The 13675-nt window shown below is 45.7% G+C and overlaps 1 protein-coding gene across 1 annotated transcript in view; it reads left to right on the plus strand.

The window, feature by feature from the left end:
• Window positions 1-12: 12 nt before the first annotated feature.
• apoba (apolipoprotein Ba) overlaps window positions 13-13675 on the plus strand; it is a gene marked incomplete at its 5' end in the record, with an annotated part of 89779 nt that continues 76116 nt past the window's right edge. The window contains 8 exons of the mRNA XM_079531960.1: window positions 13-140; window positions 3110-3257; window positions 6429-6581; window positions 7125-7249; window positions 8481-8557; window positions 9099-9203; window positions 10683-10864; window positions 13073-13296. Coding sequence (XP_079388086.1) covers window positions 13-140; window positions 3110-3257; window positions 6429-6581; window positions 7125-7249; window positions 8481-8557; window positions 9099-9203; window positions 10683-10864; window positions 13073-13296 — 1142 coding nt within the window. The remainder of the gene's footprint in view (window positions 141-3109; window positions 3258-6428; window positions 6582-7124; window positions 7250-8480; window positions 8558-9098; window positions 9204-10682; window positions 10865-13072; window positions 13297-13675) is intronic.

Raw genomic sequence — 13675 nt, forward strand, 5'->3', positions numbered from 1 at the left:
TTCAGGACCGCTATGGAGAGGTTAGTACTGGTCTACAGCCAGGCTGGGACCTCTGAGGCCTTCAGGACCGCTATGGAGATGTTAGTACTGGTCTACAGCCAGGCTGCGACCTCTGAGTCCTTCAGGACCGCTATGGAGAGGTTAGTACTGGTCTACAGCCAGACTGGGACCTCTGAGGCCTTCAGAGATAGCCTGGCTAATAAGCCAGACTAATATCACACAACACTGTCGCGGTATATTAGTCTGGGCTGGCTCCACTTGGATTTCATTTCCCGGGGGGCGGGTTCAAACATTTTCTCTTTGACGCAATTGGTCAGAGATACTGTCAGTCAAAGGTCTCAAGCATTGAACGTCACTGTACCAAAGCCCGCCCATATTGCATACCGTGTCCCGATTGGTCCGACCTGTTCTCGGTTGTAGGAAAGAGGCGTGCTACTGAGCCTCGCCAGACCGTAATCTGCTGGTAGGCAATTTGTTTTTGCCAACGGCTGATTCGGTCTGGTTTATTAACCAGGCTACTTCAGAGAAGCTATGGAGAGGTTAGTATGGTGTTGTTTTCGTCGACTAAAATTATGACGAAAAATGTTCGTCGACTGCCTTTTTCTACTGACGAAAACTAAATGGAAACTACATGAAAACAGAGCTATGATGACTAAAACTAAGTATATAACTAAATATACTGACAATTTCGTCAACAAATAAAAACTAGACTAAAATGTTAGGAAGGCACTAGTGGACAAGAGAACCACTAGGAAGGCACTAGTGGACAAGAGAACCAAAAAGGTCATTTACATTTGGGTGCATGCATGCTTGTAGATCGGCTATTTTCAGCAAGTGATAAAAAGTCATTACGAGCATCAAGGTCATTACGACAGCATCAAGGTCATTACGACAGCATCAAGGTCATTACGACAGCATCAAGGTCATTACGACAGCATCAAGGCCCGCCTACGACAGCATCAAGGTCATTACGACAGCATCAAGGCCCGCCTACGACAGCATCAAGGTCATTACGACAGCATCAAGGGTTAGGGTTAGGGTTAGGGTTAGCATCAAGGCCCGCCTAAAGTCATTACGACAGCATCAAGGCCCTAACCCTAACCCTAACCCTAACCCTAACCCTAACCCTAACCCTAACCCTAACCCTAACGACAGCATCAAGGCCCTAACCCTAACCCTAACCCTAACCCTAACCCTAACGACAGCATCAAGGCCCGCCTAAAGTCATTACGACAGCATCAAGGCCCGCCTACGACAGCATCAAGGCCCGCCTAAAGTCATTACGACAGCATCAAGGCCCGCCTAAAGTCATTACGACAGCATCAAGGCCCGCCTACGACAGCATCAAGGCCCGCCTACGACAGCATCAAGGCCCGCCTGGCCCGCCCGCCTGGCCCGCCCGGCATCAAGGCCCGCCTAAACACATTAAGTCATTACGACAGCATCAAGGCCCGCCTAAAGTCATTACGACAGCATCAAGGCCCGCCTAAAGTCATTACGACAGCATCAAGGCCCGCCTAAACACATTACGACAGCATCAAGGCCCGCCTAAACACATTACGACAGCATCAAGGCCCGCCTAAAGTCATTACGACAGCATCAAGGCCCGCCTAAACACATTACGACAGCATCAAGGCCCGCCTAAACACATTACGACAGCATCAAGGCCCGCCTAAACACATTACGACAGCATCAAGGCCCGCCTAAACACATTTTGTTCGACTAAATCAACTGTAGATTTTGTCGACTAAAACTAACACTAAAACATTCCAGGTGACTAAAATGTGACTAAAACTAAATGAAAACTATTCAAGAGACTATGACTAAAACTTAAATAAAAATGTGCTGCCAAAATCAACACTGTGGGCCAATCATGGCTGATCTACAGCACACTGTGGGCCAATCATGGCTGATCTACAGCACACTGTGGGCCAATCATGGCTGATCTACAGCACACTGTGGGCCAATCATGGCTGATCTACAGAACACTGTGGGCCAATCATGGCTGATCTACAGCACACTGTGGGCCAATCATGGCTGATCTACAGCACAAGGCGCGTCACAATGCCACCCGCTGTTAGCTTGTAGATCTGATATTTTCCACAGAATGTTGGTTTGATGACCTAACCCAATTTTTTTAATATTGTATTTTATATATTGCCAAATATTCTCCTATTTTGGATGATTTGATGTTGTCATTGAACACTAATGTACAATGACATGTACTTGATGACATCAATCCAATCATTCACCTATAGCTAAGCCCCGCCCTCTCCCACTTAGGGCGCGTTCGGAAATAGCGCACTGAGCGCACTGAGCGCACCATGCAATGCAAACTAATAGGCGAGTGCGCTCCCGGTGCACATTTCAGAACGCACCCTATGACACTCCCACTTGGACACTTAAAGGGCTCCATTTTCGTCACCGCTAAACCCCTTATCCCTAAACTTCTTTGCCTTTTTTTACTATTTTGCAAAACATTTTGGAATAGTTCAAATGGCCAGTCTATAAGCTCACGACGTGTCAATGTAGATTGGCTAGTTGAACTATTCAAAAATGTTTTTCAAAATAGTAAAAAAAAGGCAAAGAAGTTTAGGGATAAGGGGTTTAGCGGTGACGAAAATGGAGCCCTTTGTGCTGTAAATGTAAATATCATGGACTTTACACATTCAATTCTGGTTCAGTTTTTGGAACCAGAACCTTCTAAATCTCTTCCAAATCTGTCAACAAGGCCTGCCGTAGCACTGGAAAAATATGTGCGTGACATTTCTTTTTTAAAACAATGTTTTATCATTATAGGAAAACTATTGGTGGAGAGGTTTGTCTAACCCATGTTATGCCTAGCTGTGATTGGACCATAGCAGTTTGGGGAGGGGCTTAGCTTCCCTTTGATGCAGTAGACTAGATGTGGGTGATCCACGCACATTTCATTTTGGAACACATTTCTTTAAGGTTGCCCTTAACACAATGTCTCTGTGCGTGTGCACGTGCGTGCGTGCGTGCGTGCGTGCGTGCGTGCGTGCGTGCGTGCGTGCGTGCGTGCATGCATGCGCATGCATGTGTGCGTGCGTGCGTGCGTGCGTGCGTGCGTGCGTGTGTGTGTGTCCAGGAACCCTCTGAAGTGGACAGCAGAGCAGGTCACTGACGTCAGGCTGTTTCCTGAGCCTGACGAGACGGTCAACATCCTGAACATCAAGAGAGGAGTGGTCTCTGCTCTGATCGTCCCTGTGATGGACCAGGAGGACGTGAGCCCCATGGTGAGACCTCTGTGACCCTCTATGACCCTAACACTGACCCTAAACATTAAGAGAGGACCTCTATGCATACTCCAGTTTTAGGCGATAAGGTGACCACCGAAAACTACAACTTAGCCGCGGTGGTAAGAGACCCACGCTCACCCAAACACACTTACACACCTCTCTGTTTTTACTAAAACTACAACATGACGTCACTGAGCCGCGGTGGTAAGAGACTCACTGCTCACCCAAACACATCTCTCTGTTTTTACTAAAACTACAACATGACGTCACTGAGCCGCGGTGGTAAGTGACTCACTGCTCACCCAAACACATCTCTCTGTTTTTACTAAAACTACAACATGACGTCACTGAGCCGCGGTGGTAAGAGACTCACCGCTCACCCAAACACATCTCTCTGTTTTTACTAAAACTACAACATGACGTCACTGTGTTTTTTTAAGGTGGTCACCTTATCACTTAAAACTGGAGTATGCATGGGTCTTTAATAGGCCTTTATTAAAGTTTACACTATACATTAAGTTCAAATGTTCGGTGGTGCATGGCGTGTGGTCCCCGGTGGCCCCCGGGGGTCCCCTGTGGTTCCCGGGGGTCCCTGGTGGCCCCCGGGGGTCCCCGGCCGTCCCCGGACCACTGGTTCAGCAGTCAGAGATCAAGGACCCCTGATTTAAAGTGTCATACAAAGCCATCTCGAGTTGTGACAAATCATGTCAACAAACACAATATTTTTAAAATTAATTAAAACAACAAAACAAAGTGTTAACCTGCCGTTTTTCTTCTTCTTTCTAATTCTTTGTTCGGCCCCAAAACATTGTGTTTGTTGTCATGATGTCACAACTCCAGTTGTCTTTGTCCGCGGCGTAAACGTCTTTAAATAAATACTTTTTGAAAAGTCTATGAGGAAAACGACGCTCTATATGCGTACTATTATAGTCTATTATAGTCTATATGCGTACTATTATAGTCTATTATAGTCTATATGCGTACTATTATAGTCTATTATAGTCTATATGCGTACTATTATAGTCTATTATAGTCTATATGCGTACTATTATAGTCTATTATAGTCTATATGCGTACTATTATAGTCTATTATAGTCTATATGCGTACTATTATAGTCTATTATAGTCTATATGCGTACTATTATAGTCAGAACAGTTTGGTCTAAAATAAAGTCTCAATTTATTTCAAAACTATCCGATCTGGCCTGGGCCATGGATCAGTGGTCCAGGCACCTTGGCTGGTAATCCAGTCTGGCAGTGTGCCGCGGGTTCGACTCCCGATCCTGACAGCCTTTACTGCATGTCTTCCCCCCATCTCTCTCCCCATTTCCTGTCAGCCTACTGTCTGTCCCTCCATAAAAAATATAAAATAAAGGCGAAAGCCACAAAAAAAAACATATATAAAAATATATATATATATATATATCCGATCTACAAGCTCTCCCAAAAAGAGCATTGTGAACATTGTCACCTCCACACACACACACACACACACACACACACACACACACACACACACACACACACACACACACACACACACACACACAGCGGGGCCTAAGGAGGTGAACTAGTGATAGCTCTTATCAATAGAAGCTAATGGTTGGGTAACAACCGTTAGCAACAGAAGCTAATGGAGGCTAATGGTTGGGTAACAAGCGTTTACACAGTGAGATAATAGTTCCCATGTAGGTCATGTAATCACTGTTATCGCCAGTGACACCATTACCTTACGAACCCTAGCCTAATGTAAACAAGTGTAATGCTTTATGGTGTCGTCCACAGTTAGCAGTTTTGTATTGAGTTGTGCTTGAAATGTATGTAATTCTCCAAACTGTTTATACTAATGTAAATGTAGTGGAGTAAATGTAACAATATTTGCCTCTGAGATGTAGTGGAGTTGTCCTTAAAACTGTTTTAGTTGCGAGGAGTTGCATTGGTGTGACATGTCCTTAATTTACAATTTACAATTTAGGTATTTATCAGACGCTCTTAATTCAGAGCGATTTACATTAAGCAAGAACAAAAAGCATGGGAATACATCACATATATAAAAAGCATTTATCATGAAACATGCGTAAGCTAAGAACGTAAAAGTGGAATATCTATATAATGACACTATACATATAAACTATACATATATACGATGCTATGCTATGCTATACTATGACGTGCTATGACTACATACAATGCAATTATAGTGCTGTCTACATAACATGCTATAAGTCTGTATCAAATGCTATCTAAGTCTACTGTTAAAACTGTTGTGTTGAAAGGACTTGCATTGGTGTGACATGTCCTTAAAACTGTTGTGTTGAAAGGACTTGCATTGGTGTGACATGTCCTTAAAACTGTTGTGTTGAAAGGCGTTGCATTGGTGTGACATGTCCTTAAAACTGTTGTGTTGAAAGGACTTGCATTGGTGTGACATGTCCTTAAAACTGTTGTGTTGAAAGGCGTTGCATTGGTGTGACATGTCCTTAAAACTGTTGTGTTGAAAGGACTTGCATTGGTGTGACATGTCCTTAAAACTGTTGTGTTGAAAGGCGTTGCATTGGTGTGACATGTCCTTAAAACTGTTGTGTTGAAAGGACTTGCATTGGTGTAACGGCCTGTGTGTGTTTTAATAAGTGTGTGTGTGGTGTTCCACAGGGCACGGTGCACGGCCTGTGTGTGTTTTAATAAGTGTGTGTGTGGTGTTCCACAGGGCACGGTGCACGGCCTGTGTGTGTTTTAATAAGTGTGTGTGTGGTGTTCCACAGGGCACGGTGCACGAACTGTGTGTGTTTAATAAGTGTGTGGTGTTCCACAGGGCACGGTGCACGGCCTGTGTGTGTTTAATAAGTGTGTGGTGTTCCACAGGGCACGGTGCACGGCCTGTGTGTGTTTAATAAGTGTGTGGTGTTCCACAGGGCACGGTGCACGGCCTGTGTGTGTTTAATAAGTGTGTGGTGTTCCACAGGGCACGGTGCACGGCCTGTGTGTGTTTTAATAAGTGTGTGGTGTTCCACAGGGCACGGTGCACGGCCTGTGTCTGTTTAATAAGTGTGTGGTGTTCCACAGGGCACGGTGCACGGCCTGTGTGTGTTTTAATAAGTGTGTGGTGTTCCACAGGGCACGGTGCACGGCCTGTGTGTGTTTAATAAGTGTGTGTGTGGTGTTCCACAGGGCACGGTGCACGGCGTGTGTCCGGTCCATCACAAGGTGAACTCCAGGAAGGACGTGGCTACGGACGTGTCTGTGTCTCTGGACATGAAGCAGTGTGACCATTTCACCAGCACACCGCTGGTTAACAGCCCTCTGGCGCTGGTTCGACACCTGGTACGTAAAAATATAACTGGTTAACAGCCCTCTGTTGATGGTACGACACCTGGTACGTTACAATATAACTGGTTAACAGCCCTCTGGTGCTGGTACGACACCTGGTACGTTACAATATACGGTAGGAGCAGCCTAATCAGTTTATTGATTAGATTATTATGAATTATGTCTTCACAGCATCATCCTCTCTCCCAGCTGATCAGTGATCAGTTATCATATCATGAATCATATTGTATTGTATTATCATATCATATCATAAATCATATTATATTGTATTTCCAGCACCATCCTCTCTCCCAGCTGATCAGTTATCATATCATAAATCATATTATATTGTATTTCCAGCACCATCCTCTCTCCCAGCTGATCAGTTATCATATCATAAATCATATTATATTGTATTTCCAGCACCATCCTCTCTCCCATGCTGATCAGTTATCATTCATATCATAAATCATATTATATTGTATTTCCAGCACCATCCTCTCTCCCAGCTGATCAGTTATCATTCATATCATAAATCATATTATATTGTATTTCCAGCACCATCCTCTCTCCCAGCTGATCAGGAGCAGCCATCAGTGTTCGTACCAGTTTGACAACAGGAGGAAACACATGACGTCAGCCGAGTGCACCGAGAAGCACCTGTACCTTCCCTTCTCTCACCAGTACGTCACTGCGTGCATGCGTGCGTGCGTGCGTGCGTGCGTGCGTGTGTGCGTGCGTGTGTGCGCGCGTGCGCGCATATTAATCAGTCTCTCTGTGCATCATCACTGTAGTAGCAGGTGCCCCCCAGTAGGTGGCTGTAGTAGCAGGTGCCCCCCAGTAGGTGGCAGTCTCTCTGTGCATCATCACTGTAGTAGCAGGTGCCCCCCAGTAGGTGGCGTCTCTCTGTGCATCATCACTGTAGTAGCAGGTGCCCCCCAGTAGGTGGCAGTCTCTCTCTGCATCATCACTGTAGTAGCAGGTGCCCCCCAGTAGGTGTAGTAGCAGGTGCCCCCCAGTAGGTGTAGTAGCAGGTGCCCCCCAGTAGGTGGCGTACAAACAAGGTTATTATTATTGTAGCTAAACACAAACTAATGACTAAACTAAAACTATAACTGTTCCTGTTGGTTTCCACAGGATATGCAGGTACTGCCACCCTGTGGACACACCTGGTAATGCAGTTATGCACAGAGACTGATGTGTTTGATAATCTGACATGAAACAGCATGTTATTATTCATCAATAGTCTTTATTTAAGGATCTTTAATGATCTTTATTTAATGATCTTTATTTAATGATCTTTATTTAATTATCTTTATTTAATGATCTCACATGAAACATCAAATCAACATGAAAACATCAGGTTTTATTTAACCCAGTTAGAAATAAATAAAAAGGTCTTCTGAAAGAATATATATTCAAAGATTTGTGCTGCATTTTCACAATTTTTCAAAAATAGCACTCGGTGGCGAGCTTGTAGATCTGCTATTTTTCAATAGCTAAAGTATAACATAATGCTTAGTTAAAACACCAAAAGGGGTTCCCGTTCATCGACACTGTTTATGTGATAATAATAATATCACATGTATGTTAATTAACACATTAACGCATTGCGAGTTATTGTTGCTATTTTCCCTGCAAACAAAGTTTAAACCATTCACAATGTAGTCATTTATCAGACGCTCTTAATCCAGAGAGATTTACAGTAAGCAAGAACTCTACATTCAACACATTTAACATAGAGGCAGGCAGGCAGGCAGGCAGGCAGGCAGGCAGGCAGGCAGACAGACAGACAGACAGACAGACAGACAGACAGACAGACAGACAGACAGACAGACAGACAGACAGACAGACAGACAGACAGACAGACAGACAGACAGACAGACAGATTAATGTGTCATTAACCCTTCACAGGGACAACGGCATCTCCTCTGTGGTCACCCAGACGTTGACTCTTCAGGACAACACCAGGATCAACAACAGAATATTTGGTAAGAAAGACGTTGAACTGAATAGATCTGATCTATATGATCTAACTCTAGATCTAATAAGAGATCTAACAATAGACCTGATCTATATGATCCAACTCTAGATCTAACTCTAGATCTAATAAGAGATCTAACAATAGACCTGATCTATATAATCTCCTGACCCCAGTCATGACTCTATCTAACAATAGACCTGATCTATATAATCTCCTGACCCCAGTCATGACTCTATCTAACAATAGACCTGATCTATATAATCTCCTGACCCCAGTCATGACTCTATCTAACAATAGACCTGATCTATATAATCTCCTGACCCCAGTCATGACTCACGTCGCTGGCTTGAAGATCTGTAATTTTCAGTTAGGGACAACGTCATACAACTTGAAGGTGTGTGCGTGCGTGCGTGCGTGCGTGCGTGCGTGCGTGCGTGCGTGCGTGCGTGCGTGCGTGCGTGCGTGCGTGCATGTGTGTGTGTGTGTAACAGAGGTGGACCCCCTGTAACAGAGGTGGACGTGTGTGTGTGTGTGTGTGTGTGTAACAGAGGTGGAGCCCCGCCACATGCGTCCTCTCCACCTGGAAGCCTCAGAGGACAGAGCAGCGGTTCAGAGCAGTGAGGACGCTCTGGAGACACTCAGCCATCTGATGGGTACGTTCACTCTAACCCCTAGGCCCTAGGCCCTAACCCCTAGGCCCTAGGCCCTAAGCCCTAAACCCTACACCCTAAGCCCTAACACCTGACCCATAGGCCCTAGGCCCTAACCCCTAGGCCCTAACCCCTAGGCCCTAAGCCCTAAACCCTACACCCTAAGCCCTAACACCTAACCCCTAGGCCCTAGGCCCTAACCCCTAGGCCCTAAACCCTAACACCTAACCCCTAGGGGCCCTAAGCCCTAGGCCCTGACCCCTAACCCCTAGGCCCTAAGCCCTAGGTCTTTACCCCTAAACCCTAAACCCTAAGCCCTATCAATTTAGGCCTTAATCCAGAGCTATTTACATTAAAGGGCCACTTCACTCCTCTTGCAACCAGATCTTATTGTAATGATGTTTGGGAGACAAGCATCTCTTTCCTGGGGGTTTTTATGTGGGTAATTTGTGTTTTTAGATATTTTAGTATTTCAAAGTGTCCATGGGCTCCATGATGTCATGGACACTGGGCTCACTTCCTTCCTGGACTACAATTCCCATAATGCTTTGGTCCACTGCTCCTCCTTGTGGATAGGGGAGGGGCTGTCTCACTGAGACAACATGTAGTTCAGGAAGGAAGTGAGCCTGGTGTCCATGACATCATGGATCCCATGGACACTTTGAAATACTAACATATCTAAAAACACAAATGACCCAAAGTGGCCCTTTAAGCAAGAACAAAAAGCATGGCAGTACATCACATACATAACAAGTAGTTATCATGAAACATGCGTAAGCTAAGAACGTAGCAATGAGGTAAATAATGAAACTATAAACTATACATACTATTCATATACTATAAAGTGCTATGACCACGTACAATGCTTTATATTTAAAAATAAATAAGTCTGTATAAAATGCTATCTAAGTCTACATAAAGTGCTATCTAAGGGGCTAGGGCAAGTGCTACGGGCCATGATGGAGTCTGAAAAGGTGGGTTTTCAGACTACAGCGGAAGATTGGGAGTGAGGCTGTAGTTCTGATCGTAATGGGAAGTCCATTCCATAGTTTAGATTGGGAGTGAGTCTGTAGTTCTGATTGTAATGGGAAGTCCATTCCATAGTTTAGATTGGGAGTGAGTCTGTAGCTCTGACTGTAATGGGAAGTTCATTCCATAGTTTAGATTGTGAGTGAGTCTGTAGTTCTGACTGTAATGGGAAGTTCATTCCATAGTTTTGGAGCCAGAAGGGAGAAGAGTTTGGGACGTGGGGAACGTTGTCCCGGCGTTTTTTTGCGCATTTGACTGGCACTGGCCTCACGATCCCTGCCTATGTGTCGGGAGCGAAAGTGTTAAGTCATAGCTTTGCTTCTGGGGGGGGGGGGGGTCTCTGGAACAACATATTTTCAGATGGGGGTCGGCGGCCAAATATACACCACCGTTTTAGAATAGTCCACCTCAGGTCTGAATGTTGTCTGAGCCAGGACGGGTTGTCCACCACAGGTCTGAGCCAGCAGGACGGTCAGCGTCAGAGGAGAGAGGCGGGGCTTGATCTGAGCCAGGACGGTCAGAAGAGGGCGGGGCTGTTCCACCAGCTGGTCACTCAGCTACGATCTCTGGACAACCAGACGCTGAGTCACACTGTGGAGCACATGGCAGCGCTGTCTGATATGACCACCTGGCAGGTATGAAAACACCTGTCTGATATGATCACATGGCAGCTAAATAAAACACTAAGGGTTGCCCACCTGCCCCTGGCAGCTAAATAAAACACTAAGGGTCGCCAACCTGACCCTGGCAGCTAAATAAAACACTAAGGGTTGCCCACCTGCCCCTGGCAGCTAAATAAAACACTAAGGGTTGCCCACCTGCCCCTGACAGCTAAATAAAACACTAAGGGTTGCCCACCTGCCCCTGGCAGCTAAATAAAACACTAAGGGTTGCCCACCTGCCCCTGGCAGCTAAATAAAACACTAAGGGTTGCCCACCTGCCCCTGGCAGCTAAATAAAACACTAAGGGTTGCCCACCTGCCCTTGGCAGCTAAATAAAACACTAAGGGTTGCCCACCTGCCCCTGGCAGCTAAATAAAACACTAAGGGTTGCCCACCTGCCCCTGGCAGCTAAATAAAACACTAAGGGTTGCCCACCTGCCCCTGGCAGCTAAATAAAACACTAAGTGTTGCCCACCTGCCCCTGGCAGCTAAATAAAACACTAAGGGTTGCCCACCTGCCCTTGGCAGCTAAATAAAACACTAAGGGTTGCCCACCTGCCCCTGGCAGCTACATAAAACACTTTGCCCCACCTGCCCCTGGCAGCTAAATAAAACACTAAGGGTTGCCCACCTGCCCCTGGCAGCTAAATAAAACACTACGGGATGCCCCACCTGCCCCTGGCAGCTAAATAAAACACTACGGGATGCCCCACCTGCCCCTGGCATCTGTCTAAACACCTGAACGTGTCCAGAGCTCTGTCTTCTATAAACACAACACCAGATATCTGTCTAAACACCTGAACGTGTCCAGAGCTCTGTCTTCTATAAACACAACACCAGCTATCTGTCTAAACACCTGAACGTGTCCAGAGCTCTGTCTTCTATAAACACAACACCAGATATCTGTCTAATCACCTGAACGTGTCCAGAGCTCTGTCTTCTATAAACACAACACCAGATATCTGTCTAAACACCTGAACGTGTCCAGAGCTCTGTCTTCTATAAACACAACACCAGATATCTGTCTAAACACCTGAACGTGTCCAGAGCTCTGTCTTCTATAAACACAACACCAGATATCTGTCTAAACACCTGAACGTGTCCAGAGCGCTCTTTCTTCTATAAACACAACACCAGATATCTGTCTAAACACCTGAACGTGTCCAGAGCTCTGTCTTCTATAAACACAACACCAGATATCTGTCTAAACACCTGAACGTGTCCAGAGCTCTGTCTTCTATAAACACAACACCAGATATCTGTCTAAACACCTGAACGTGTCCAGAGCTCTGTCTTCTATAAACACAACACCAGATATCTGTCTAAACACCTGAACGTGTCCAGAGCTCTGTCTTCTATAAACACAACACCAGATATCTGTCTAAACACCTGAACGTGTCCAGAGCTCTGTCTTCTATAAACACAACACCAGATATCTGTCTAAACACCTGAACGTGTCCAGAGCTCTGTCTTCTATAAACACAACACCAGATATCTGTCTAAACACCTGAACGTGTCCAGAGCTCTGTCTTCTATAAACACAACACCAGATATCTGTCTAAACACCTGAATGTGTCCAGAGCTCTGTCTTCTATAAACACAACACCAGATATCTGTCTAAACACCTGAACGTGTCCAGAGCTCTGTCTTCTATAAACACAACACCAGATATCTGTCTAAACACCTGAACGTGTCCAGAGCTCTGTCTTCTATAAACACAACACCAGATATCTGTCTAAACACCTGAACGTGTCCAGAGCTCTGTCTTCTGGTCTGGAATGTAAAATAAGATCACTGTTTACTTATAATTTCACTGTAACTACACTTCAAAATAAATATCTCTAACTATGTCCATATTAGGCTCTGCTACAGTGTGGTACCACTCTAACTAACATATCTCTATGCCCATATTAGGCTCTGCTACAGTGTGGTACCACTCTAACTAACATATCTCTATGTCCATATTAGGCTCTGCTACAGTGTGGTACCACTCTAACTAACATATCTCTATGTCCATATTAGGCTCTGCTACAGTGTGGTACCACTCTAACTAACATATCTCTATGCCCATATTAGGCTCTGCTACAGTGTGGTACCACTAACTAACATATCTCTATGCCCATATTAGGCTCTGCTACAGTGTGGTACCACTAACTAACATATCTCTATGCCCATATCAGGCTCTGCTGCAGTGCGGTAACCCAGAATGCAGCAGTGCGTTGCTGCAGCGGCTGCGCTCCGTGGAGGGCGTGTCTCTGGGAGGCGACGCCCTGGTCTACGCAGTCAGCCTGCAGGGGGTCCCCGGGGGGGTCCCTGACGCCCGGAGGGTCACAGACATGCTGTCCATGGCCCAGTACAGACAGAGTAGAGTCATCATGTACGCTCTGGCCAATACCGTTAAAACGTAAGTATGACCCTGGCGTCAACCCTGATCCTAACGTTAACCCTGACCCTAAACCAGAGATCTACAAGCTCGTAGCGCCACCGAGTGGCGCGCTACGAGCTCGTAGCGCGCCACCGAGTCCTGATCCTAACGTTAACCCTGACCCTAAACCTGAGATCTACAAGACCCTGACCCTAAACCTAAACCCTGACCCTAACCCTGACCCTAAACCTGAGATCTACAAGCTCGTAGCGCGCTGACCCTAAACCTGAGATCTACAAGCTCGTAGCGCGCCACCGAGTCTAACCCCCTAACCCTAACCCTAACCCTGATCCTAACGTTAACCCTGACCCTAAACCAGAGATCTACAAGCTCGTAGCGCGCCACCGAGTGGCCCTAA

The sequence above is a fragment of the Electrona antarctica genome, assembly GCF_951216825.1.
Source record: "Electrona antarctica genome assembly, contig: scaffold_57, whole genome shotgun sequence".
Taxonomy (NCBI): Eukaryota; Metazoa; Chordata; class Actinopteri; order Myctophiformes; family Myctophidae; genus Electrona; species Electrona antarctica.